Below are 24773 nucleotides of genomic sequence, written 5' to 3' on the forward strand. Positions count from 1 at the left end.
TTTACCCCAATCCAATCCAATCCGGACCATGCTCACCCCTAGTTACAACCCCATGACCTCAAACCAATTCCAATCACGTTATGAATTTCAACTACCAATTTTAATGAACTATTCTGGTCACCACATCAGCCTACTCCAAAAACTCATTTCATATTTTATTTTATATAAATAAAAAATAAAAATTAACAACATTATCAAACAATACTTGTAGGTCTATCATGTGCATCTAGAAATTGAAAAGGTCCAAAAACAGCCCACTAATCAGTGAGTAATGCAAGGGCATCTTAATGGATTGACCAGGAGCATCATCACCCATGGTTTTAGTGGCTGAGCTTTCATAATGAAAAATGCTATACAGAATTTACTTTCAATATAATATGACAATAACTTACTTAAAAATTATAATTGTAATAATAGGTGTTGTATTTTTAAATAAAAAAATGACATTAAATTATATCATTTTATTTTATAATCTTATACATTTTTTATACTAGAAGTGACGAACTGCGATTTTATTTCAAAAAAATAAGATTATAAATTGTATAATTGAATTCAAAATTTAGATATTAAAATAAATTTAGAAAAATCAAAAGTTGAGAGATTTGAAAAAAAAAAAAATCTTATTGAATTTAGGGCATAACTGCTTACGTAACTACTATAAGGATATTTTGGAAAAATCTAAAAAACGAGACATCAACACCAACTCTAACATTTACATGTATTATACTCGTAATTCTTGTAGAATTTCTTGTGGCAAGTTGGTTTATATAATTTCAATTATATCATTTAATTTTTATATTATGTTAATAATCGCAGTTAAAAAATTAAACGAAATTCAAAAGTAAAATAGTCTATTTAAAAGATAATTAATGGGGGAATTAGACAATTGTCAAAAAATATTTTATAAAAAGATAATAAATATTACAAATATTAATAATTAAAATCATAATTTTTTTTAGTAATATATAAAAAAATTAAAAAACCCCAGCTGAATGATAATTTTCCCATAATTAGTCATATGAAATTAGACAATAAACTCTTATTTTAGGGTGAATAAATACGCTATTGTATCCCATTATTTTAGTCCAATATTTTTTTTAAAAAAAAACTATTAATTAGATTAAGTTACATAATAAAAAAAAAAACAGAATAAAATTATTACAAACAGGTGTAATTTATTTCAATTTTTTTTTAAAAAAACATTATTAAATTAAACTTTCATAATATATTACATAATCGTAACGGGTACGGTGTGGAAATGAAGTGAATAAAAAACTGAATCGGTCCCATTCAGTCCCTCTCCCTCCCTTCTCGTATGCTCCGCTCATTCCGCCTCCTCACGCGTCTACACAAACAACTGTCTCTGTCTCTGTTCTCTGTTCTCTGTTCTCTGTCTCTCTCACAAATATACGTGTGTAAATATCTATTTCTAACTCAACACTAGCTGTTGAAGATGCATAGTGTTTTGGTCAAAGTTATATAGTGTGAACACACATATATAATAGAAGTACACATGTAAAAGACACAGGCTCATCTGATGTTTTTGAAAATCCAAAGCCAAAGCTAAAGCAAACCCAAAGCCGGCTGTCACAATAATCCACCTCCTCCATTATTTGGATTTGTTGTGGTTTTCTTCAACTTGTGGATTGTGGTTTGGATGCATGTTTGATGTGGTGAGTGCTGGAATTTGAAAATCTGATCTATTTTGTGTGAATCGGACAACTTCAAGAGAAGAGAAGAGAAGAGAAGAGAAGGGTTTGAAGAAATCTTTGATTTTGAGGGAGAGAGATAAATGGGTTGTTTTCCTTGTTTTGATTCCAAGGAAGAGAAACAGCTCAATCCCGATAAACAAAGAGATCATCGCAATGAAATCCACCCAACTCTCCCCTCCAACATATCTAAATTATCTTCTGGTTAGTCTCTTCTCTGTTTCATTAATTAATAGTTTTGTGAATGACTTTGGTTGATTTTTTACTACTCTGATCTGATTGATCATGTTTTCTTCTTGGTCAACTTGATAATTTTGACTTGTTGCACTTGTCAGTTTTTTGTTTTCTTTTATGTTTATGTTTATGTTTATGTTTATGTTTATGCAAATGCAATTGAATGATACTTCTAGAATCAATTTTATTGTTCGGATTGATCCGATTGAGAATTTTGAGGATTAAAGAGTTTTACTTGTTTTGTTGATCCAATATATAATGTCCAAGGTTCAGAGTTGATTCACTTTAGTGACACTCTATAGGCTCAATGGGGTGCGCTTCGGTTTTCACATGTTAATGCAATTCAAGAGGATCTCAATTCTTATCTATTTATTTTTTGTTTTTCTTTAATATTAATTTGAACTTGTGCGCCAATGCAACAAAGCTAATGACTTTTTAGAATCACAGTGTGTCCATGATGTTCAAGTCTTTAGGCTTGGTTTACTTGTTACTGGCATAGTTGTTAGAATCATACAATTCACACTTGGATTAGTGTTGTTCAATCATAAATTGATTGAATTCGCTACAATTCATTGTGATTCAATTTCATTTAGTGTAGATCAATTAAGTGTACATATATACAATTCAGTTTTATTAATATTTATTTCATTTTGTATATAAACTTATATATTACGTTAAATAAAGTAAGTCTTACAATTTATGATTCGATATAATTCACGATTCACTATTTTAACAAAATGATTCATGATTTGATTCCTAATTTGACAACAATGGCTACTGGTACTTCATGATTTCTTAATTGAATTTGCAGGAGGAGACAGACTGAAATCAAGAAACAATGTGGGGATGAGGAAGGAGTCATTGGGGGGTCCAAAGGAGGCTCCTGATGTTAATATTGCTGCACAAACATTCACTTTCCGTGAGCTTGCTGCTGCAACAAAGAATTTTACACCAGAGTGTTTCTTAGGGGAAGGTGGATTTGGGTGTGTATACAAAGGGCGGCTTGAAAGCACAGGCCAGGTAAATTCTTCCTTTCTTTCTCGATTTGTGACCTTTATTACTGCAAGTTAGACTACGATAATTTTTTTAGTGTGTCATCATTTCCAAAGCTTTAGAAGATTTTTTTTCTTTATAAATTTCAGTTCAATGCTTTAGAAGAAAATCTTTCGATTCATCTACCATAGATTGCATCATTTGGATTTAGATTCAATTTGAACCAAAACTGTACTGACCGGATTTTATGAGAATGGTTATATTCTTTTTCAGGCTGTTGCTGTCAAACAATTGGACAAAAATGGGCTTCAGGGTAATAGGGAATTTCTCGTGGAGGTGCTCATGCTCAGCCTTCTACATCATCCTAATCTCGTTAGTTTGATTGGGTATTGTGCTGATGGGGAACAACGACTTCTTGTCTATGAATTCATGCCCTTTGGATCTTTGGAAGATCACCTTCATGGTAACCACTCACTACTTATTATTCTGTTTATAGGAGTCAGAGTTTTCTGTCTTTTTATTATTTTATTAAATTATATGACCATTGGTTCAATAGTAAAATCTTGGTCTAATAACCTTGAGGTTATGGGTTTAAGTCTCGGGGCAACCACTTTGTGCACAATGCCAAAGGTTAGGCGTGTATCCAATCTTTCGCCTCCCAAATGCACATTAATGTGTACTAATTGGACATTGTTTTTATTAAATTATATGAACTGCAAGTTACCATTGTGGCATTATAGAAACCTCCGAAGAGTTCAGTAGTGCTTGAAGTATGTGTTTTGGCTGTAAAAATGAAGTCTATACTGTTTTGATAACGAGGAACCCCTTGAACCCCCCACCTTCGATGATATCTAGAGATATGTAAGACCACCTGCTAGCCTCACATATCGGGCGAAGTAGGGTTAACATATTAAAGTGAATGATGAAGCATGCTAGTGTGCAAATTGGAAAGGATGAAGTTTAGCTGTGATTAAACACAAGGAATATTAGGAAAGATGAGATCACAAGAAATAAAATTCAAGAATCCAGTGGGCCTTTAACTTGGTATTTTGGTGGGTTGGTGTTTATATATCTGTCGGTAGGGTTCTTGCAACATTTCATGAGTATCTCAAACAACTAAAAATAAAAAAATAAATGAACGAGAATGAGTGGATTCTTGTAAAATTTAGAGTAGCTGCAGCTTGGATGGATCAGGTGATATTCAATGGGACTCCATACAGATTTCAATGCGGCATTATTTTTGCCCCTTGTATTACTCATCTAAGAGCAGCTGTTTATAAATTGTCTTTAAAAATTTGAAATTATATTTGTGCAGATCTTCCACCGGACAAAGAACCACTAGATTGGAACACAAGGATGACAATAGCAGCTGGAGCAGCAAAAGGTTTGGAATACCTCCACGACAAAGCAAACCCTCCAGTAATCTATAGGGATTTCAAGTCATCAAACATTTTATTGGATGAAAGATATCACCCAAAGCTATCTGATTTCGGGCTTGCAAAGCTTGGTCCTACAGGAGACAAGTCGCACGTTTCCACCAGGGTCATGGGAACCTACGGTTATTGTGCTCCTGAGTATGCCATGACTGGACAACTGACTGTGAAATCTGACGTTTACAGTTTCGGAGTAGTTTTCTTGGAGCTTATTACTGGACGCAAAGCCATTGACAGCACCCTACCCCATGGAGCACAGAACCTTGTCTCATGGGTAATCACTTAGTTATCCTAGAGTTTCATTTACCCTAATTATATCTTGTAGTATGAATCTAAAAAAAAAAATTATATCGTGTAGGTTATTGTCAGATTGGTAACTTTTTGTCTTTAGTGACATATTAAGTTTGTGTCAATTTTTTTTACTTTTCAGGTCTCTTTAGTCCAGAAGTATCTAAAAAGTGAACATTTAAAAAAAAAAAAAATTCACCGAAGACAAAACAATACAAAGAAGTCAAATTTTTTATGGGTTTGTTTTCCTTACTAGACTTTTTTCTGTTAAAAAGTAATTGTCAAACCCAATTTGTCCGGCTATCGTTGGCTATTGTAATACTTGCATATAATTAACTGTTGGGAAGGCTCACATAATTGCAGGCTCGTCCCCTGTTCAACGACCGTAGAAAATTTGCAAAACTGGCAGACCCACGATTGAAGGGTCAGTATCCAATGCGGGCTCTGTACCAAGCTCTAGCCGTGGCGTCCATGTGCATCCAAGAACAAGCTGCCGCCCGTCCTCTCATCAGAGATGTGGTCACCGCCATATCTTATCTGGCAAACCAAGCGTATGACCCTAATGCTACTGCTCCACCGGGGCATAGCTATAGGTTCCCCGGGGATAAGGATGAGAAAAGAACCAAAGATGAGAGAGGCGGAAGGATATTAAGGAACGATAAAGGCTGTGGGTCTGGGCTCAAGTGGGATTTTGAAGGATTCGAAAAGGAAGACTCTCCAAAAGAAACTGCAAGGATGTTAAATAATAGGGACTTGGATAGGGAACGTGCTGTTGCCGAGGCCAAAATGTGGGGAGAGAATTGGCTAGTAAAAAGACGCGAAAATGCTCAAGGTGGTTTCGATGGCACTGATGGGCAATGCTCAAATGTATAACGTTGGGTTCCATCTTCTACCTCGGTTCATTTTGGGAGTGAAGAAACAGCAGAAGTGAACTTTTTTCCTCCTGGAAGTGAGCTTTTTAAAAGGTGCAACCTAGATTTTTTTTGTTTTTTGTCCCACAGCAAGAGTGAGAGTTGAGGCTCATGGGAAGAGACTTGGGGCTGAAATGTGTACTTCTTAAATTCCATTTTTCTTTTATTTTCTGGAACACAAGAAAGAATACAAGCAAGTAGTGTATATTTCTATTAGAAGAACAAGAGCAGAAGATTATGATGTATTCAAAAATTGGGTCATGTTATAAATTGGTATTGGTATAATACACACGGTGGATATCAGGTGTAAACTGGTGTTGGTTACTACTAATTGTGATTTTTGGTAATGGAGCATTGTTGGTTATGTTGTGTATTCAGCTATAACTTTAATATGACTATGATCAATAGTTCAGATTTACTCTTTTAGTTCAATTGCTATGGTCAATCACACTTTCCTTGTGCTTTTCATTGTATATGTCAGCTCCATTCTAGTTTTCTTCTCATATACTTGTGATTTTTGTTTTTTGTGCTGTCTTAGTTTAGAGTTTTCTTCTCAACGATTCGTAGCATAATAACCTTTTCTTGCCTCCAAGTTGCCACCAAAAACTACACTTTTGACTATTGTAAATCATCATGCCAGTGGATTGGAATTTGGGATCTCTGTTTCATGGTAGATCAGAGTCCCTTCCTTGGCATCCAATCGTACTTTGGACTCTGATTCTAAAGGATGTCAGGGGAATTTGAGAGTCCAATCAAACTCATTTTAAAATAGGAAGAAGTTTTTTGAAATTCGGCTCGAGCCCCATTTCTATAGCTAAAAATGATTTGTTCAAGTCTAAGCTTGAGTTTACCGCAAATAGTTTGAGTTAGGCTCAATTGTCCAAATTTAACAAAATATGTATCTTGACGTTTAGCATTGAGTTACATTAAACTAGGGGTGCAACTCGGGCGAGTTTGGACGGGTTGGGAGGTTGTCCAACCCCAGCCCAAGTTGTGCAGAAATCTATCCAGGCCCGCCGAACCCCGAATTGTAACTCTAGGTTGCATGTCCAAGCCCGACTCGAGTTAACCCTGATTTGCCCGAATTGACCAAAGTGTAATTTTTTTTTTTTTTACAGCTATATTATTAAATTATTAAAATTTGACTCTATTTACATTATATATATATATATATATATATACATATATAGAGAGAATCATTAATACCATCAAAACAAATAATTTATATAATGTAAGAGAGATGTCGTTATAGTAGTCTTTACAATTTATGAGTGAAAAAAAAAGAGAGTAAGATTTTATATTATTTGTATATATAATATATATTCAATATGATTTAATAATTTAAATTATTTTAATATTATGTAATGCCTAATAATTTATATATATATATATATATATTTAATATTTTTATATATCTATATATGTATAATTCGGGTTTCGGATTGCTCGGGTTGTTTGATGTCTTTGTCTAAGCCCGTACTAAATTTAAAAATATCTTGTCCAAACCCTAAAAAATTCAGGATGAGTTTGAGTTGCTCGGGTTGAGTCCGCCCAAGTTGCACCCCTACTTTAAACCAATGTATTGTACCATTTGAAAAAAAAACAAAAAAACAAAAAAAACAAAAAGCTAAATATCTCAAGAAATTGCAAACATGAAATATTGAAAATTGGTTTGAGTTGTGATTTAATGAAATATAATAAAAAAATTGCAGAATTATTTAATGAATTGTGTAAAAATAATCAAAATTTTATGTGTAATTATATTTATTATATATGATTTTATATCTTAACAAACTCAAGTTATAAGACACTTTACGAATTATAATTTGGGCCCAAACCAAATTTAAAATTGTAAAGTTGAAGTTAGTCCCAACAAAAGAAAAGGCACTGAAAGTTTATGGGCTGAACTCGGATTATTTGAGTTGGGCCACCTAAGATGTCGTCATCACTCCAATCTTACGTAGCTCCTTTCATTAAATAAGTTTGGATTTGGTTACACCTCAACCCCATTTAGATTTTGAAGAATAAACCATTGATTGCCATAAAGAAAAAAAAGGAAAAAAATAACATTGATTGGCGTTACAACACACCTTAGGAGTTACAAGTGAAGATTAGATATACCAGAGAGAGACGAGAGAGAATGTAATATCATGTAAATGGAGCCGAGTGCATGAAAAATGCAAATCAAGCTGCACACATGACAAGCACTGACGAATCAAGCTGCATATTTGGTTGGCTGCGTTCATGCGTGGCTAAATCCACACTTTTCTCATGGTTATGATCTGTTTGATCATGCTTCTCACCTTCTTCCCCATCGTTATCATCATCACTAGGCATTTGAGCATCTACAGGATGTACTTCAGAGGTTCCCAACATCACAATGCTGATAATGTGTTCCGGCAATTTTATCTCCTTCACAACTTCCTTAGCATTTCTATATATTCCATATAGAAGCATTTGAAGCAGCCCCAATAAGAAACCAAATATGTTTGGGAGCTACATATTGCAAAAATACATAAAAAGGAACAATTAATGGGGATAAATGATTAATGTGTTATACTCCATCCGTCTCAAATTAATAGTCTTTTTTGGAAAATTTAATTTTTTTTTGATAGTACAATTATTGCACTTTAAAAATATTAAATTTTCAAAATTACCCTTTGATAGTATATTTTTTTAGGAACATCAAGTGTCATAATTGTACTTTTTTGTGTTGTTAATGAATTTAAAAGAATGACAAAATAAGAAACTCATATTATTTTAGTCCTTGATTTTTAAAAATAGACCAATATTTTGAGACAATGAAAAATGAAATAAGTAACTAATATTTTGAGACGAAATGAGTATATATGTTTGCAAAGGAAATATAAAGTTTTCTATAAAGATCACTCACCGCAATACACCAGTCCTTTTTTAGTAGGCCATAACCGAACCACATAATTGCACTTAATGTAAGGAAGAACGATAAAGTAAATGGCATGAACTCAACACTCCGAGTTTTGACAACATGAAACTGAGAGGAGCAAGAAAGGGAAAAATTATTAGAGAGAAATAATATTTTGACACTAACTTTACATAAAGGAGGGTGTTCATAATTTTATGTTGACGTGTTCTCACCACAATGCTTAGAGGTGCTGCAAAAACGATCACAGAAATGGCTACACAAATCCATCCAATGACAGAGACGCGAAATGACTCTTTAATTAGAAGTTGTGTAATGAGAAGGATCACTGAGAAGAGTCCCACATTCATAGAAGCAAGTAGCTTGGCTGTGTGGTTCTGTAATCCAAAATTCATCCTTAAAACATAGAAGATTACAAAAAATTGTTCGAGTACTTTGCAATGAACCCTAATCTTATGTAAATTTACCTTAGCCTTTTTGGATGCATAAGCAAGGAAAATGATGATGTAAATTGTCTCTACGATGCATCCAAATGAGTTAATCGAGATGAGAGGGATTGCATCTGGTTTGAGTAATGCATAGTACATCCAAAGCGTGGCACTAAATAGAGCTACCACATATGGTAGGGATTGAAACCCTAAAGTTGATTTTTTTCTACATATTTCGATAAATGTTGGCCTGTAACCAAAATGAAAACAATTGAATCATACGCAAATTTTCAAGAGTGATAAACAATTGAAGCATGAAGTCAAAGGTCATGAGAAACTTACAATGGAGCAAGGTACACAAAGATTGAAACAATGTTACCTAAAACACATTCAATCCAAAAGGAAACCTTTGGTTAGTGATTCCCATATGACAAAAAAGTAAAGTGGCTCAAATGTGTACACAAGATTTAATTAACATGCCCAAAAATAACACCTAACAAAATTTTACATGTTACATATAACTTGATTATGATATTACACACAATCATTTACTTTAATTATTAAAGCAAAACAGTTTACTTAGTCTGATACGGGAAAGGTTGATCATGCAAAATCACATAACATAAGTTATATTAAAGTAAAAATAACATGATAAAAGGTTGAAAGGTCACGGGTAAGCATGTAAGTTCAAACACGTGTGCATATAGAAATGCATAATTGCATATATACATACCCAAAATTGAACTGTAAATTAGTTAGAAATAAAAAAAGGATTAATTGATGTATTAGGCTGAATATGATGGCAATTGAGGTACATCAATTGAATTTAGAAAGAAGTTTGATATGTGACTATTTAAGTAAAGAACTAGGGAGGATCAATACAATTACAAGTGCCAAACAATACTTATTCGACTAGTAGGAGAGCATAGCAGGGTAAACTAGATAATTTAAAACCAGAACTGGATTTATGGGTACTAGGCCCCCTTCATGACTAACAGTGATTACCCACCCACACACACACACACACACCAAAAAAAGAAGAGAAGAAGAAGAAGACTCCTGAGAGGCTATCCGAGTTGGTAAGTGGGTATGCTCCCTCATTGCTGATGAGGGTTCAAATCTCTTTTTAGGGTTCGCAGGCTTAGAGATTAATGATCTTTAAACCTTGAGTGGACTATTTTGGAGTGCGTTCAAAAGACCTCTACCTAGATACTAGGTTCCCGATTATCTGAAAATGATGAGAATGAAGGAGGACAAAAACTCAATCTATGAGGTGGTGATAACATTTCAACATTTACCCAAGATACCAAATGTAAACACCAGTGGGTGGTGAACACCAAATATTTCCATCTCTTCAATCAAACTCTTTCTCGCTCTCTCTCTCTCTCTCTCTCTCTCTCTCTCTCTCTCTCTCTCTGTATGTGTGCTCAAAATTGAAGGAGTCTCAGAAGAAACCCTAGCTTTTTGATTCCCGAGAAATCCCAGGATCTCATGCAGGTGGAGAAGGGAAGGAAGGGTATAGAAATGGCGGGGTTATATAGAAGGAATTTATATAGGAGACCAAGAAGAGGAGAGAGTGTGCGCATTGAACTCATCCTTGTTGCATGATAAGTGGAGGCTTAGTAGGTGGCGTACGATAAAATCATTCACCCAACTTGAAGCCATTCTCAATCTCACTTGCCTCTCCTATCGCGTGTCGTTTGCTACATACCCAAATAACAATTCTACATTCTCAGAGAAAGAAAAAAACCAAAAATTCAGAATTATGTCCAGAATTTATATTTAATGGCCAAAATTTATTCGGCTGTGGTCTCACATCATGAAAGGTAAACCTACACTATTCATATACAAATCTGGATATTTCTCTAAGCATTTATCTAGGTCCCTAGACGTTCACAACCCCGAAAGCCTCAATGTGAAATTATAAGGCCCTTATTTATAGAAGCTATACGTTTTTTTTTTTTTTTTTTTTTTTTTTTTTTTTTTTTTTTTTTTTTTTTTTTAAGTGGTAGTCATTTTTAAGTTAATATAAGTGAAGTTCCATATTTATGAAATATTAAATCAAAATATAAAATTATACAAAAAATATAACAAAAGAAATTAATTTATCAAAACTAGTATTGATTATAAGCTCTAATTTTATATTATTATCATATATATTTTTAATAATATGAAAGAACGTTGAATGCAATTTAAAGAAGTCTCATTTTAATACATAAATTGTCTTATCATTATTATCTTTTATAAATCAACATGAAAAAATATTCATTTATATATATTTTCAACTCATTTTTCTCTTTTATGTCAGGAAAAAAAAATGATATTTTAGATCACATTTTATTCTAAAACTTCTTTTATTATTATATGTGTTTGTTAAAATCCTGGATCTATCTCAATCATAATAATAGTTGTGGGGATATATTTTCTGAGTACCAACACGTGATAAGGCGACGCCGACGTGTCAGCCGAGGTGCCACGTGTCCTGGTCGTTATGCCGAGGTCATCTCGGTTAGGCCGAGGTTATTTTCGAAGATATCGAAATTCGAGATAAGCGGATAAAAAACAAGAGTCCTAGAATAGGAGGAGACTTCAGTTTGGGTAAAGATGAGACTCTTAGACAGTTTATCCTGATCCTATTGGGAGTCCAAGATTAGCAGTAATCTTGAGTCTATTGGAGTTAGGCTTCCATTGAGACTAGGATTGAGTTGGCTATAAAAGAAAGGCACCCCATGGGTCTAAGGTATGTCTTTTTATACTCAAGCTAGTGAGTTTAACACTATTGATTATCTTTGAGAGATATTGAGTACTGACTTGATCATCGGAGTACCCCCGAGTGGCGAACCACCACCGGAGTCTTCTCTTTCTATTGCAGGTTAGTCAGGTGCCATCTATTCTGCCGGTGTTCTCCAGCTGGACACTAAGATTGCAGTGTGGTCAGAAAATCACTCACACAATAATTATTTTAATTTGAAATGAAAGAATTATACAACACCACGTCAATTTTTAAATAAGTGCACCTTTTAATTTTTTGTGAAAAAATGTATAAAAAATAGAGAAGTTATATGACTCAGAAAAACTAAAAAGATGAAAAAGTGTATTAATATTAGATCATGCCAAATAAGATCTAACTCATAATTGATGTGATGTAATACCTCTATGACATTTTTATTTTCTTTTAAGAAAATGAAATTCTAAAAAAAATTTAATAATCTTGAAATAAAGACATGTAATATGTTAAGGTGGAATTGTAAAAAATTATTTAATAATCTTCAAATAAAGACGGGTAATATCAATGTGTTTTTTATTAGCCCAAATAGTGTGTCTCATTCTTTTTACAATATTTTTAATGGACATCAAAATAAATATGAAAAAATAAATAGAGGTTATTTGAGATGTTCTAAATAAGTATATTTTTTTATTTTTTTATAAAAAAAATATGTAAAAAAGTAGAAAAAGTAAGTAGAAAAGTAGAAATGAGATATTAATAGATGTTAATAAATATTGATTGATGTGATCTAAATAAATATATATATATATATACAAAAAAAAATATATATTTTTGTAATATATACCAAACACCTACATAATGTGAATTAATACTTCAAGATCATTACTCGCATTACAGCTTGAAAGCAATACAGCAAAAAAGCCTCGTTCACGTGACCATTCCCGCATAAAAACCCTTTTAGCCGTTTCTCTCTATAACAAGAAATCCAAACACAACCCCTACCCTCGTCACCCCCCTAATCTGTCCCCTTTTACATCTCTCTCTCTCTCTCTCTCTTGTTTCTTCTTTTAGTTTTTTGGTATTTATGTAAGGTTGAGTACAAGAGTGCGTGTTAAAAGGTATGGAGAGTCTTTAATACTGTATTTGGTTGGAAGATTTAAGGAGAGATTTGAAAAGAGAAATGAAAAAGGTATGTGAAATTTGAATAAAATATATCTATATTTCACCTAGTTTCACATAACTTTTCATTTTCCCTTTTCAAATCCCTCCCCAAATCCCCCAACCAAACACAGTGTAATTATCTTATTCTTGAAACCCTGATTTTGAGCAGTTAAGTATAAATGTACGACAAAAAACAATGACATACTAACAATAACGATGTTGTTATTCTCTCTTGTTTGTTTTTCAAAATTGTGAATCCGTCTGTGAATTGGAATGCTACGTGGAGCCTACACAGTTTCACACTTGTTCTTTCTATACGTAGCCCCTTCATTCTGTGTCGGTTATTTATATTCTCAATTTCATTACATGGCTAGTGTATAAAATGTACCATCTGAGTCTTTGAGCCTAATTTCTTCGGAATATAATCCTCGCCATTACAAATTTATAATGGATAGATTCTATTATATCATTTAATAGTGAGTGTAATGTTTTTTTCAATTTTAAATAATTATAATTTTATATTCTTATTTCATAACCATTAAGTATGTAATGGGAATCTTCCTCAAATATATGAAATGAAGAGGGCCAAAGTTCAATCTCTTCCTATTTAGCTCTACAGTTGGAAAAATTATTTCTTAATCTAGGGCATTACGTGGCCATACCCTTGAACAATCATATATTATTATATCCCCTCATGTTTCATAATCACCTAATACGAAATTGTAAAGTTTCACATCTTCAACCAATCATAATAAACATGGGGCACACTTCTACATCTGAGCAGTTTGCTGTAGTCTATTTGAGTTGTTTATAAATTGTTGGACAATCTTCACTGTATTTAAAAAGATTAAATTCTGTTGTGTACAAAACAACAACAAGAATATAAAGAAATAAGGAAAATGAGAGAATTTGTTTGATTACAAAAATCAAACTCGAAATAAAAATAAATAAATAAAAACAGATTTTATTTTGTTACAAAAAATAAAATTTAAATCTGATTTTAATAAATAAAAACAACACTGAAAAAATAAATTAAATAACTTACTTGATTTAATTTGTTCGAATTATTTTCTGATCAAGTCCATTGTTTGACACTATGTCCTTAAGACAGATTCGTTCTCTCCACGGTGCTTTCAGAATTTGGACGTCTATCTCCCAGAATAAAATGATCTTATCAACGAATAAAAGCAGCACTACAATTTAATCGTTCGTCGAGCACACAAAGTGTTTATACTCTTTCTTTCAGAAATAAAATGCAGCAAAATGAAGAGATTTAAAGCAGAGGATGGAGTACAAAAATTCGAGTTTAATCCAAATGGGAGGCTAGTCTATTTATAGATGTAAATGTGGCTCTTGGTTTTGAATTGAACAGGTATAAAACCTGTTAGTTTCGAATTTAAACAGATTTTGAGTCTGTTGGGTTAATAATTCAAACAGATAAAAACGGGAAGGGCTCTGTTTGGATGAGTAATAAATCCAAACCAGTTTAATTCTGTTTGAAAACGGGAAGGGCCCTGTTTGGATGAACAATAAATCCAAACCAGTTTAATTTGAATTCTGGATTTTATTTTAATAAAAAATAAAATTAAATTTAAATGTTTTTGGCCCAAAAAGATTAGAAGCCCGACCGGACGGACGGCGGCGGCGGCGCGCGCGTGGTGATTTTTGGGTCTAATGGGTCTAGCCCATCTTGCCTATAACCTCTCCCTCTAAAACACTTGGGTACCCCATGGGGCACACCCCAAGTATCTAACCCAAGCCTTATAAACCCTTTCAAAACTTCCCACCAAATCAATGTGGGACAAGCCAATTTACAACCTTAAGGAATTTCCACCAAAACTCCATTTCCATGGAGCACACTTTGGCTTCAATTTCCCATTCACTCGGTAATGGTTTTGAGCAACCAAATATACCACGTGAATCACAACGCGGCATAGAACGCGTTACCACTTTGACCCGAGTAAATCGACACTCGGGGCCCACTTAAAAAATAGACCGTACTTAGGAAAAAATTCTAGTTTTACCCAGAATTTATAACCATTTCCAACAATTTTATTTATTTTTTTATTTTGAAAATCTATGTAGAGTTGTTTGGTGTTAACTTTACTTATAGGTTTTTTGGTGAAATATTTTAAATAATTTAAAAAAACTAATTATCTAAAAACTAAATAAAATTTTTTTTGATTTCTCATTTTTTCATATCAAATTTTAATTTATAATAAATTACACCAAACGAAGTGGTTTATACCAAACCTATTAGGCATATCCATGCAGGACCATACATACAAATGATGTAGCTATTGTTAGAGATTTATATTATACCATTTCTCCAAATTACTTAAATTTGATTCATAAAATCTTGAGATCCGTCTCTCTATTACTAATTGGTTTGAATTGAATTGAATATCACCAAAATTCTAAGAGATTCAAAAGCCACATCTTTTTAGCAATCCCATTTCTTTTTTCCGCATATATTACAACTTCTATGGATGCATCCATTGGATGATTAGTGATTTAATGGGTCATTTTGTTTTTGATTAGTTTATATTGAATCGTGGCATGGAGACTTGGTGGATATTTGACATTTAATTCGAGAATTTGCATTTGTCAACGTTGTCTCCCAGTAATTGTTAATCATGATAATCTTTTTTTCAGACAAGTTAATCATGATAATCTTTAAAACATTAAAAAACATATACTTAGATCATTGTATAATTATTCATTGTCGTTAATAATAGGGAAAATTACTATTCAAAGGTAATTTTAAAAAATTATTATATATAAATAAAAAAAATTAATTTTAATTATCAATATTTATAATATTTTCTATCTTTTTATAATTATTTCCCCAAACAACAACTATCATGTAATTTTTCCTTAATAATATTGTCACAAATGCATCACAATGATTTCATACATACAAATTAAACTCTAAGCAACGGCAAATGGACACACCTCAAAATGAGGGACCATATAAATTATCATCTCTCATGTTCGTGTTTGCCACAAATGGAAGGATATGGAGGAGATAGAATGTGGACAATGAACACGATTTTTGCGATATATGGACAGCTTAGGCTTGATATAGTGTTAAATTATTAGCACCTTGACCAAGCTAAGGAACAAATGAAAATTATTGAAACCGAATATTAAAAAATGGTGGTACTACATACATTAATTAATGTACACATTAGTGTATCAACTAGTATTATATTATTATTATTAACTTCATTTATTATATAAAGTACAAATATTCAAAACTTCTAAAATTATGCCACATTATCTGTTAGTATACTAGTTAGTATATTAATTAGTACATATAACATTATTCATTAAAAAAAGAGCAACTTGGCTCCTGTTGGGTCTTGGTGGGTCCTAAGGGATTTACTTCAAGGATTCAAATTATATATCTTGTAGAGTTTTTTAATTTGATTATTCATAAAAATAATTAAATTGATTGATTAACTATAAACATATAATTTAATTAAATCACATTTGCTTCGAAACATTATCCATTATTAATATATCTATCATTATCTAATTAAACTTTACAAGATAACCATTTTGAATTATTGAGTTGGGTTTTGGAATGGGACCACCAAAGTCCAAGAAGCGGATAGGTGCCAAATGCAGACAAGCTACTTCTTATTAAAAAATGGGTCCTTTTTGTTGTGCAAAATACTATGATTATAGAATTTGTACACAAAATTCTCTACTAGAGTAATGATATTGATATTTTTTATGAATACTTTATTTAATGATAAGTTTCAATACAGCTATGTCATTTTATATATATAAATTCTGTATTTTAAATTTTTGAATATCGTGCAAGCAAGAGACATTTCAATCCACCACAAACTAGGCAAAATTAAAGACATATATGTATATTCTTTGCATGAGCACCCCCACCTATATCGCTATATATACTTTTCTAAATTTGGTTAGAAGTTTCCCAGTGCTAGATTGAAAGTGGAAGAAATTTTAATTCATTATTAGAAATTGAATACAACTCTAGGCCATATAATTAATTCTGTGGTTAGGTTGTTTTAAGCCAAAACAAGTTATATTAAGTGCATTTATAAGAAAAAACGATACGTCCATAATGAATACTAGTATATATAAACTCATTGGTTTATATAAACTTGTTGATTGTTTCATTGATTTATTTTGTCGATAAACTTGTTGGTATATATGTAAATTTAACACCATAAATTGGAATTAATAATTTAGAGGTCAAACAACTTTTGTTTTAAAATATTTGTAATTTATCTAATCATGTGAGTAGGAATATAAGAAAAATTTTAAAAAAACCAATTAAACCAGTTGAATCGAACCAAACCGGTTTTATTTGGTCGGTTTTTAATATAAATCGATTTTTGTAGTTTTTAAAATTAATTTTTTTTGACTTTCTGTTCGGTACCAGTTTAGACACTTTGTACACCAAATCAAATCGAAACCGACCGACAGTTTTTCATATTAAAATATATAATGAAATTGATAGAGTACAAAGTTCAGTTGATTTGCTTAATTGTTTATTTTTTCTTAAATATTTCAAGTTTGACAATAGATATTGACAAAGTAATAAGTTGTTAGTTTGCCACTCATATGTGCTTGAATTAAGTTTTACTATTACTACGCCTATATAGCTACAACAGATGTTTACGTCATTTTCAACTTTTTTTATTTTAACTCTACTTGATAAACATGGGATGACGGTTTTACTTTGGTATCAAGACTTTAGTTTTCAGATTACATTTTGTTAATAATTTTATTTCAGTAAAAGCTTAAAGATTTAGTATTTGTTAATTCTTTTGTTTGCATTTTTGTGAATGGTTGGATTGGATATTAAAGAATGTACAAATGGCTAATTCAATATTTTTTTATAAATTATTTACTATTGTTGGCTACATATTTTGTATAAGCCAATCGCAGTTCGGCACGTGGCAAGATAAGGGCAATGCGGGAAAACAATTCAAACCTTCGATCGTAATCGTACACATGGCAGTTAGTATTGGTTCTTATAAGATCTGCGTAGCACTGGATCAACAAAGAGATGCAAAATGAAGTGGCTTCAACGGTTACTTATATTTAAATTCAAAATTAGGAGGGAAGCCTAATTGCAGATATTGGCATAGTGGAGTTAACTATAAGGCAACATGATCAGCGATCATGGAGGGGCAGTTCGACGGTTAGAAGTACAGTTTGACGGTTTTCAGTGAGAAGTATAAATAGCAGGGAAGGCCCCAGAAAGTGCCCCCAGACTCAGATCCAAAAATCAATTTTATCTACTTTATTTTTCCTTCCAGTTTTTATATTTCTTGTTCTTTACATTTTTGTACTTCAAATTCCTGCACTACATTTCGTTCATAGGAGTAGTTTTCAAGTAGCTTGTTGCTGTAAACCTTTACGAGGCTGATTTGGATCTTTGTAAGTCTTTCATTTTGCTTAATGAAATACTACAATTGTTCTTCATTTAATCATTGTTTGCTTAATTCTCCTAAACAAAGCCACCAGTAAAAGTCATCTTCATTGAGGCTGAAAGAACTAAAACACAATCGTCTGATAATTGGTTGGCAATTAATATTCTGTAAGAACTGATTGATCCTTACTGGCACGCTCAAAATTACAAAAATAACCTTTGAAAGCCAAAAAGCCAACATATATTTTTGGTACGCCTAGTAGGACTAATTGAAATGGCTAGACGTAGGAGATAAGGAGAAAATGAACGTTTGGAAGAAGGCGTGGAAGGAGAGATAGAAATGCCTAATCCAGAGGATAATGTAATAACACATCCTGTGAAAACGCCTATTTCATCAGAACCTATGGTCGAACAGACCAGTACTTCGGAACAAGTACCACATGTTCATAATATTGGACAAAGCCAAGGAATTGGACCATCCACTGTTCCATCTACTCAGCCAATAAATCCATGGGGTGGCCTAGTAGATGCTATGAGACAGCAGTTAATGAACACAATGGAAAGATGGGCAACATCCTTTTTGGATCGAATGAACACTCATCAACCAACTAACGCAAGACATGTAGAGGAAAATTCAAGTGTCCCTTAATAAAGATTGGCTAGAGATAAACAGCCTATGCAGAGTAATGGACATACTAATGGTCAAACTAGTAACCAAAACAATGAAAGATTATCACCTCAGTCTTGGTATAAGCCTCTTTCGAGGCCTGTGGCAAATCAAAATGCCTCCTTACACAACAGTGAAGCCATGCAAATTGGTGGATCTGGTCCAACACAAGAAAATGGCGTAAGGATGTTTCCAAATCCCATGTTCGAAGCCATACCTGGTACGAGGGGGTTCACTAATCCTTTGTTCGAATTTATACCCGGGGGCTTGGAAGGGTTTCCTACAATTGGAAGAGACACAACACCTGTTCCAACACCTTTTGCAGGTCCTTTCGCAAGACAGACTCAAAGGGGTCACCCATACCCTCAATAGCAGCCAGCACCACAAGGACAACTAGTCCCAAACATACCACCCTATGGACCAAGAGAACCCTAGACACAAGGTTGTCCACCAAATCCTGTGTTTGTTCCTCCAGTAGTGGTTCAACAAGCACAAAATATGGTCCTTAGGGACCAAATTACTGATATTATTAGAGAGATGTGTGGACCAATGGCTTGGGAGGTTTAGACTCATGTGTACAGGAAATCGTATCCAGAATGGATAGATAGGGTACATGAATACCCAAGAGGTTTCAAGATACCAGACTTTGCCCTTTTTTTATAGGAATGGAAACCAGTCAACGGTTGAACATATTGCTAGGTTCGCGGCTCAGTGTGGTGAATTTACCAATAATGACTATATGAAGTTAAGATTATTCCCAAATTCTCTAACTGGGGGAGCCTTTGTATGATATATTAACCTTACACCTGGCTCTATTCAAACTTGGCAACAAATGGAGGAGGAATTTCATGCCCAATTCTTCCAAACAGAGCCAGAAGTGTCTATGGCAGACTTGGCAAGATTGAGTCATAAGCTTGATGAGAAGGCTACTCAGTTTATTTCCAGATTCAAAAGAGCATGAAACAAATGTAGGATCATCTTACCAGAGCCTGAATTTGTGAGGTTGGCTCAGAATGGTCTAGAGTTTAGGTTTCGAAAGAAGTTTGATTCAACTGAGTTTAGAGACTTGGTGGAACTAACCTATAAGGCGTCTAGGTATAAGCATTACTAGAGGAAGAGTAAGATCGAAGTAATGCATCATACAAGACGTATTATAGAGATCCTAATTATGAGATTGATGTGGCAGAGATTGTGGGAAAAGAACCTGTGATCTGTGAAGAATTAATTCATAAAGACACAACAATAGACCAGCAGTTCAAAAACAAAAACCTTCATAGGAAATACTTTTTCGATTTAACAAAGGCAGATGATATTTTTGATCATTTTCTTGCGGCAAACTTCTTGAAGTTACCAAAAGGAGTCAAAATTTCATATCCAAAGGAACTTAAAGGAAAAGTGTATTGTAAATGGCATAATTCTTGGTCTCACTCAACTAAAAATTGCATTGTTTTTCGAGACAAGATCTAAGAGCAGATTCGAAAAGGGAGTTTAAAATTCCCAGCTAAAGCAGAAAAGGCCATGGGGATTGACACTAATCCATTTCCAGAAATTAGAGAAATGGCAGCCAATGTTGTTGTACTAGACTTCTAGAACTTGTCCATGAAAGAATTGGAAGAGGTCAATGTGCAAATGTATGTTGCCAGCCAAACTACTATCAAAACAGATGCTAAAAGTTTACCAGCTGTTGGGCAAGGCTTTGCAGGTCAGAAATAAGACTCTGATGAAGAGGCACTGGATAATGATTCTTTAGAGGCGGCTGTCATGCAAAGAATGTGTCCCAGGTATAGGTTAAGCTAAAAGTGGTTGAAAGGGCTTCCGATTGATGGGAACCAATATTACAAGGATGTGCAAAGGCGTCCTAAACCAACCAGTGCCTATAATAAGAGACCATATCCAACTGGTACTAGACAACAACCATTCATGACTGAGCCAGCAGCTACGAGAATGCAGTCCAAGGGCAAGAGACCTCTATACGAATTCAAACCACTCAACTATTACAGAACGGAGGGCAATCATCCTAAGATGAGACTTGAAGTGGGCTCGAGTCATGGGATCAAAGCCAGAGATTGGCCCCCTAGACCAGCCTTAAACAAAAAGGAAAATGGCCACCTTCATGGAAGGCCTGAACTTGGCCCAAAACAAGGGGTTAAAGCCAAGCAATGGTCTTCACAGTCAGCTTCGAAATTGGCTTCGAAGGAAGAAAGAGGTAATTCGACAACTGGGTCAGTAGGTTCATGGGTACCTGGAGTTCCAGATTGGTTTGTCATGCAGAACAAACCTAGGGAAGTACCTACCCAAAGAAATGTTGTCCGAGATCAGGGCAGGATGGTTAAACCCCCTTTGGTAGCTCCAAATAATTAGGTGTTACTAAAGCATCCAAAAACAAAGGAACCAGATATGGTTCCAGTGATCTCTAAATCCTAAAGGAGGAAGATCCAATGAAGGTACACTCAGTACCAGAAAGATCAAAAAGAAAGTAGAGAAAGCTCTTTATTGGTCTAGCCAAGGGGCCAAGCAGAGGGAGAAAAAAGTTTAAAGTTAGATCATAATCCAAAATCAACTCTTCAAGACAAGAGGAGTTGCAGTAGAGAGCAATTGGCCAAAATTCATTCCAAACTGAAAGCCAAAGAGAGATCCAGTTTGGCAGGACTGAAGAAGGCTTTGATGGAAAGTGATAATGAGACAGAGGAAAAAGTTGGTCTAGGCCAAAGAAAGAAGATGGTTGAAGAAGAAATGTTTGAAGCCTTTATGGCTGAACAAACATTTTTGGCTGGAAAACCAATAGAAACAGATCATTCGAAAGAATTTACGAGTACTGAAGTGCCAGAATGCAGCATGGAAGATGCTTCTGAAATAATTGAACAAGTTGGCTAGGAAAAGAAATAGGTATAGCCAGTCGTCCAATTTGGCTCGTTTAAGAAATTGACCCAATTCCAATTTCCAGTGAAGACTCACAAGTGAGTATGGTGCAAGATGAATCTGAGGTGGCCATACCTATGGAAACTGGAGATGAGAGTGAAGAAGAGGTGAGTATTAACCTCTTATACCCTTTTGAGTATCCCATGACATCCATAACACAGCATGTCAAACCCTTGTATATCAAGGCCTTCTTCGATAGGATACAAATGAACCGAGTGTTGGTAGATAATGGGGTAGCAGTAAACCTACTTTCGAAATCTTTTTTGAAGAAACTAGGAAAGAGGAACCCCAGACTAATCCCAACCAGTATAACCATTGCTAGTTTCACTGGAGAAAAACATATGGCTCAAGGCATTTTGCCCATCAGCCTGAGTGTGGGAACTAGGGACTGTATGACTGCATTCTTCGTTATCGATAGCAATGCTAAATACAATGCTCTACTTGGTAGGGATTGGATTCACACCAACAAGTGTGTGCCTTCCTCTCTACATCAGAAAATAATGATGGCCTTGGCCAGTGGAGAGACAGAGGAGATCAATGCAGACCCTCAACCCTTCATAGCTTGTGTAGATTTTGCAGAGGCCAAGTTGCATACTGAAGGAGTGGCACCACTCAATGTACTAAGGAAGCCTGATGGATCAGCCGCAGTGACGGCTGATGAGGAGTTAGCACACCTAAAGCACTTGGTCCAAGAAAGTGCTGATGAGGAGTTTGTCATCAAAGATGACAATGATGCTTGGTTGTAGGCAAAAGGATAGAACCTAGGAGGCCAGATCTTTAGCTTTAATTAAGTTCTCAGTATTGGACATAAAATCAATAGTCCAAAAGATACAAAAGCAAGAGGAAGAAGCCATGGCAATTGGCTGTAAGCAGGAGCAGCAACAAGTCAAGGTGTTGGGCTCGGAAAAATACTGTGCATTGGACATTGAAACAAAAGTCTAGGAGATACAAGAAGAAGAGGCCTTGTGGACAGACTTTGTCTATGAGGAGGAGGGCAAAGATGTTGAAACAAAAAAGCTGGGAGCAGGACAGAGCAAGGAGATTGCTTCGAAGTTAAAAGAAATCAAAACAGAAGCATCAGTGAGTCCGCAGATGCAGGACCCTTTGGAAGAAGTGAACTCAGGGAAAGGTTCTATATAGCAGCCCACTTATATAAGTGCTTGGTTGAATGCTCTCGACAAGGACCAGTTGTTGGTGGTCTTGAAGAAATATAAAGATTATTTTGCATGGTCTTATAATGAGCTACCACGATTGGATAAATCATTAGTAGAACATAGGCTCCCTATGAGGTCTAACTTCAAGCCATATAAGCAAAAATCAAGAAGGATGAGTCCTGAAATGATTCAGAAGGTCAAAGAAGAAATCCTTAGGCTCCTCAAGGCAAGCTTTATTAGGACAACCAGGTATGTTGAATGGCTATCCAATATTGTGCCTGTAGTCAAGAAGAATGGTAAAATGAAGGTTTGCATTGATTTCAGAAATCTGAATCTAGCAACTCTGAAAGATGAGTATCCTATACCCATAGTAGATTTATTGGTAGATAGTTCAGCAGGGCATCAAATTTTATCAATGATAGATGGGCACTCTGGTTATAACCAAATCTGCATTGCAGAAGAGGATATCCATAAGACTGCATTGAGATGTCCTGAGAACATTGGCACATTCGAATGTTTAGGTGTTCAGGCACCAGACCGGAGCTAGGAGCGTGGGTTAGGCTCCCTTTTGTCAAAGCCAACCATTGTGCCTCACTGCGAGGTTCCGAGCCTGTCAAGCCAACGCTTTGGGGATGTTTTAGTTTTTCCCTTTTTGTATCTGTCATGTAACTACTGTTTAGACTGAATGTTTTTGTACTGTACTGTTTAATAGGGATTAAGTCCCTGTCTTGAATGATTGTATACATTATACATACTGTCTTGGTACTGATTGTATATATATATATATGAAAAGTCTTTTTGCATACAGACTATCACAGCTCATTGGACATTGTCTATTTACTGTTTTGGCTTCCGCTATGCCCCTATACTCTGTATTACTGTATTACTGTTAAACAGGCCTTCGGTAATCTCGGATTACTGGCCGGTTACGGTGCTAAACCCATAGGGGCGGGTTTGGGTCGTGACACAGACCATCCATGTCAAACATAAAGCCAAGAAATAATGGAACATGGTATGGTTAGTGTTGAACCATGGCAAATGTGGTTCGATGGGTCAAAAGCCAAGGGGTAGAAACCACACATGGTTTCAGAGTGGATGAAATTACTTGTTCCAATAATCAAGCTGAATATGAAGCCTTAATAATGGGATTGGAAATACTTATTGGATTACAAGCTCATGCAGTTGACATATTTAGAGATTCTCAATTGGTAGTTAACCAGGTGAAAGGGATTTTCAAATGTCAAAGTGTAAGCATGTTGCCATACTATGTTGTTGTATTGCATTTGCTGTCTCAATTTCAGATGGCAAATGTAACTTATGTCCCCAGATTTTTGAATAGTAAAGCTAATGATGTGGTTCAGAAAGTTTCGAATTTCAAAAGAAGAGACAACACTCAAAGGCACATAAGCCAAACAATATATCAGAAGGTAATACTACCTTTGAATAAAAGGAATATAGTCTTAGAAGTCAATCATAATGACTTATAAGAACAAGATTGGAGACATCCAATAATGCAGTATCTGGCTGGCCCATCTTCGAAAACCAACTGAAAAATTAAATTGCAATCTATGCAATACATAATGTATAGTAATGCTCTTTACAAAAGGGGAGCAGATGTGTTATTGTTGGAATGTTTAGGTCCAAAGGAAGCATTGACAGCTATGGCTGAGGTTTATGAAGGCATCTGTGGTACTCATCAGCCTTGTGTAAAGATGAGATGACTGCTTCGAAGACACTCCTACTATTGGCCAACTATCCTTAAAAACTACATAGAATATGCTAGAGGTTGCCAGGCATGCCAAAAGCATGGCACAATAAGGCACGTGC

At 34.5% G+C, this 24773-nt stretch overlaps 2 protein-coding genes across 3 annotated transcripts; one reads left to right on the forward strand and one right to left on the reverse strand.

The window, feature by feature from the left end:
- The first annotated feature begins 1260 nt into the window (after positions 1 to 1260).
- LOC114278869 (serine/threonine-protein kinase PBS1) lies at positions 1261 to 5879 on the forward strand. 2 transcript variants are annotated; one of them, XM_028221027.2, is made up of 6 exons: positions 1298 to 1913; positions 2755 to 2963; positions 3210 to 3399; positions 4252 to 4643; positions 4800 to 4895; positions 5021 to 5879. In XM_028221027.2, exons 1-6 carry the CDS (start codon positions 1793 to 1795, stop codon positions 5528 to 5530), a joined length of 1518 nt encoding a protein of 505 aa, XP_028076828.2. In that variant the 5' UTR covers positions 1298 to 1792; the 3' UTR covers positions 5531 to 5879. The 2 variants fall into 2 exon arrangements, with proteins under 2 accessions (XP_028076829.1, XP_028076828.2); XM_028221028.2 differs by lacking the exon at positions 4800 to 4895 and having other exon boundaries at positions 1261 to 1913.
- Positions 5880 to 7724: 1845 nt separating this feature from the next.
- LOC114278853 (bidirectional sugar transporter SWEET15) lies at positions 7725 to 10248 on the reverse strand. The gene is made up of 6 exons (XM_028220989.2): positions 10197 to 10248; positions 9241 to 9277; positions 8938 to 9148; positions 8686 to 8847; positions 8462 to 8581; positions 7725 to 8064 (listed from the first exon to the last, which is right to left on the reverse strand). The coding sequence occupies exons 1-6, from the start codon at positions 10246 to 10248 to the stop codon at positions 7753 to 7755; spliced, it is 894 nt and encodes a 297-aa protein (XP_028076790.2). The 3' UTR covers positions 7725 to 7752.
- Positions 10249 to 24773: the final 14525 nt, after the last annotated feature.

The sequence above is a fragment of the Camellia sinensis genome, chromosome 5 (genome assembly GCF_055761805.1).
Source record: "Camellia sinensis isolate YWXY chromosome 5, ASM5576180v1, whole genome shotgun sequence".
Taxonomy (NCBI): domain Eukaryota; kingdom Viridiplantae; phylum Streptophyta; class Magnoliopsida; order Ericales; family Theaceae; genus Camellia; species Camellia sinensis.

What these genes read in the sequence shown, in the direction of transcription:
- LOC114278869 (XM_028221027.2), top strand. Translation starts at nt 1,793, where the DNA reads ATGGGTTGTTTTCCTTGTTTTGATTCCAAGGAAGAGAAACAGCTCAAT. An exon ending in GGCTTGAAAGCACAGGCCAG is followed by an intron (nt 2,964 to 3,209) that starts GTAAATTCTTCC and finishes ATTCTTTTTCAG; the next exon opens with GCTGTTGCTGTCAAACAATT. An exon ending in AGAAGTCAAATTTTTTATGG is followed by an intron (nt 4,896 to 5,020) that starts GTTTGTTTTCCT and finishes ACATAATTGCAG; the next exon opens with GCTCGTCCCCTGTTCAACGA.
- LOC114278853 (XM_028220989.2), bottom strand. Translation starts at nt 10,248, where the DNA reads ATGGAAATATTTGGTGTTCACCACCCACTGGTGTTTACATTTGGTATC. An exon ending in GTTTACATTTGGTATCTTGG is followed by an intron (nt 9,278 to 10,196) that starts GTAAATGTTGAA and finishes AATGTGTTTTAG; the next exon opens with GTAACATTGTTTCAATCTTT. An exon ending in CAGCACCTCTAAGCATTGTG is followed by an intron (nt 8,582 to 8,685) that starts GTGAGAACACGT and finishes TGCTCCTCTCAG; the next exon opens with TTTCATGTTGTCAAAACTCG.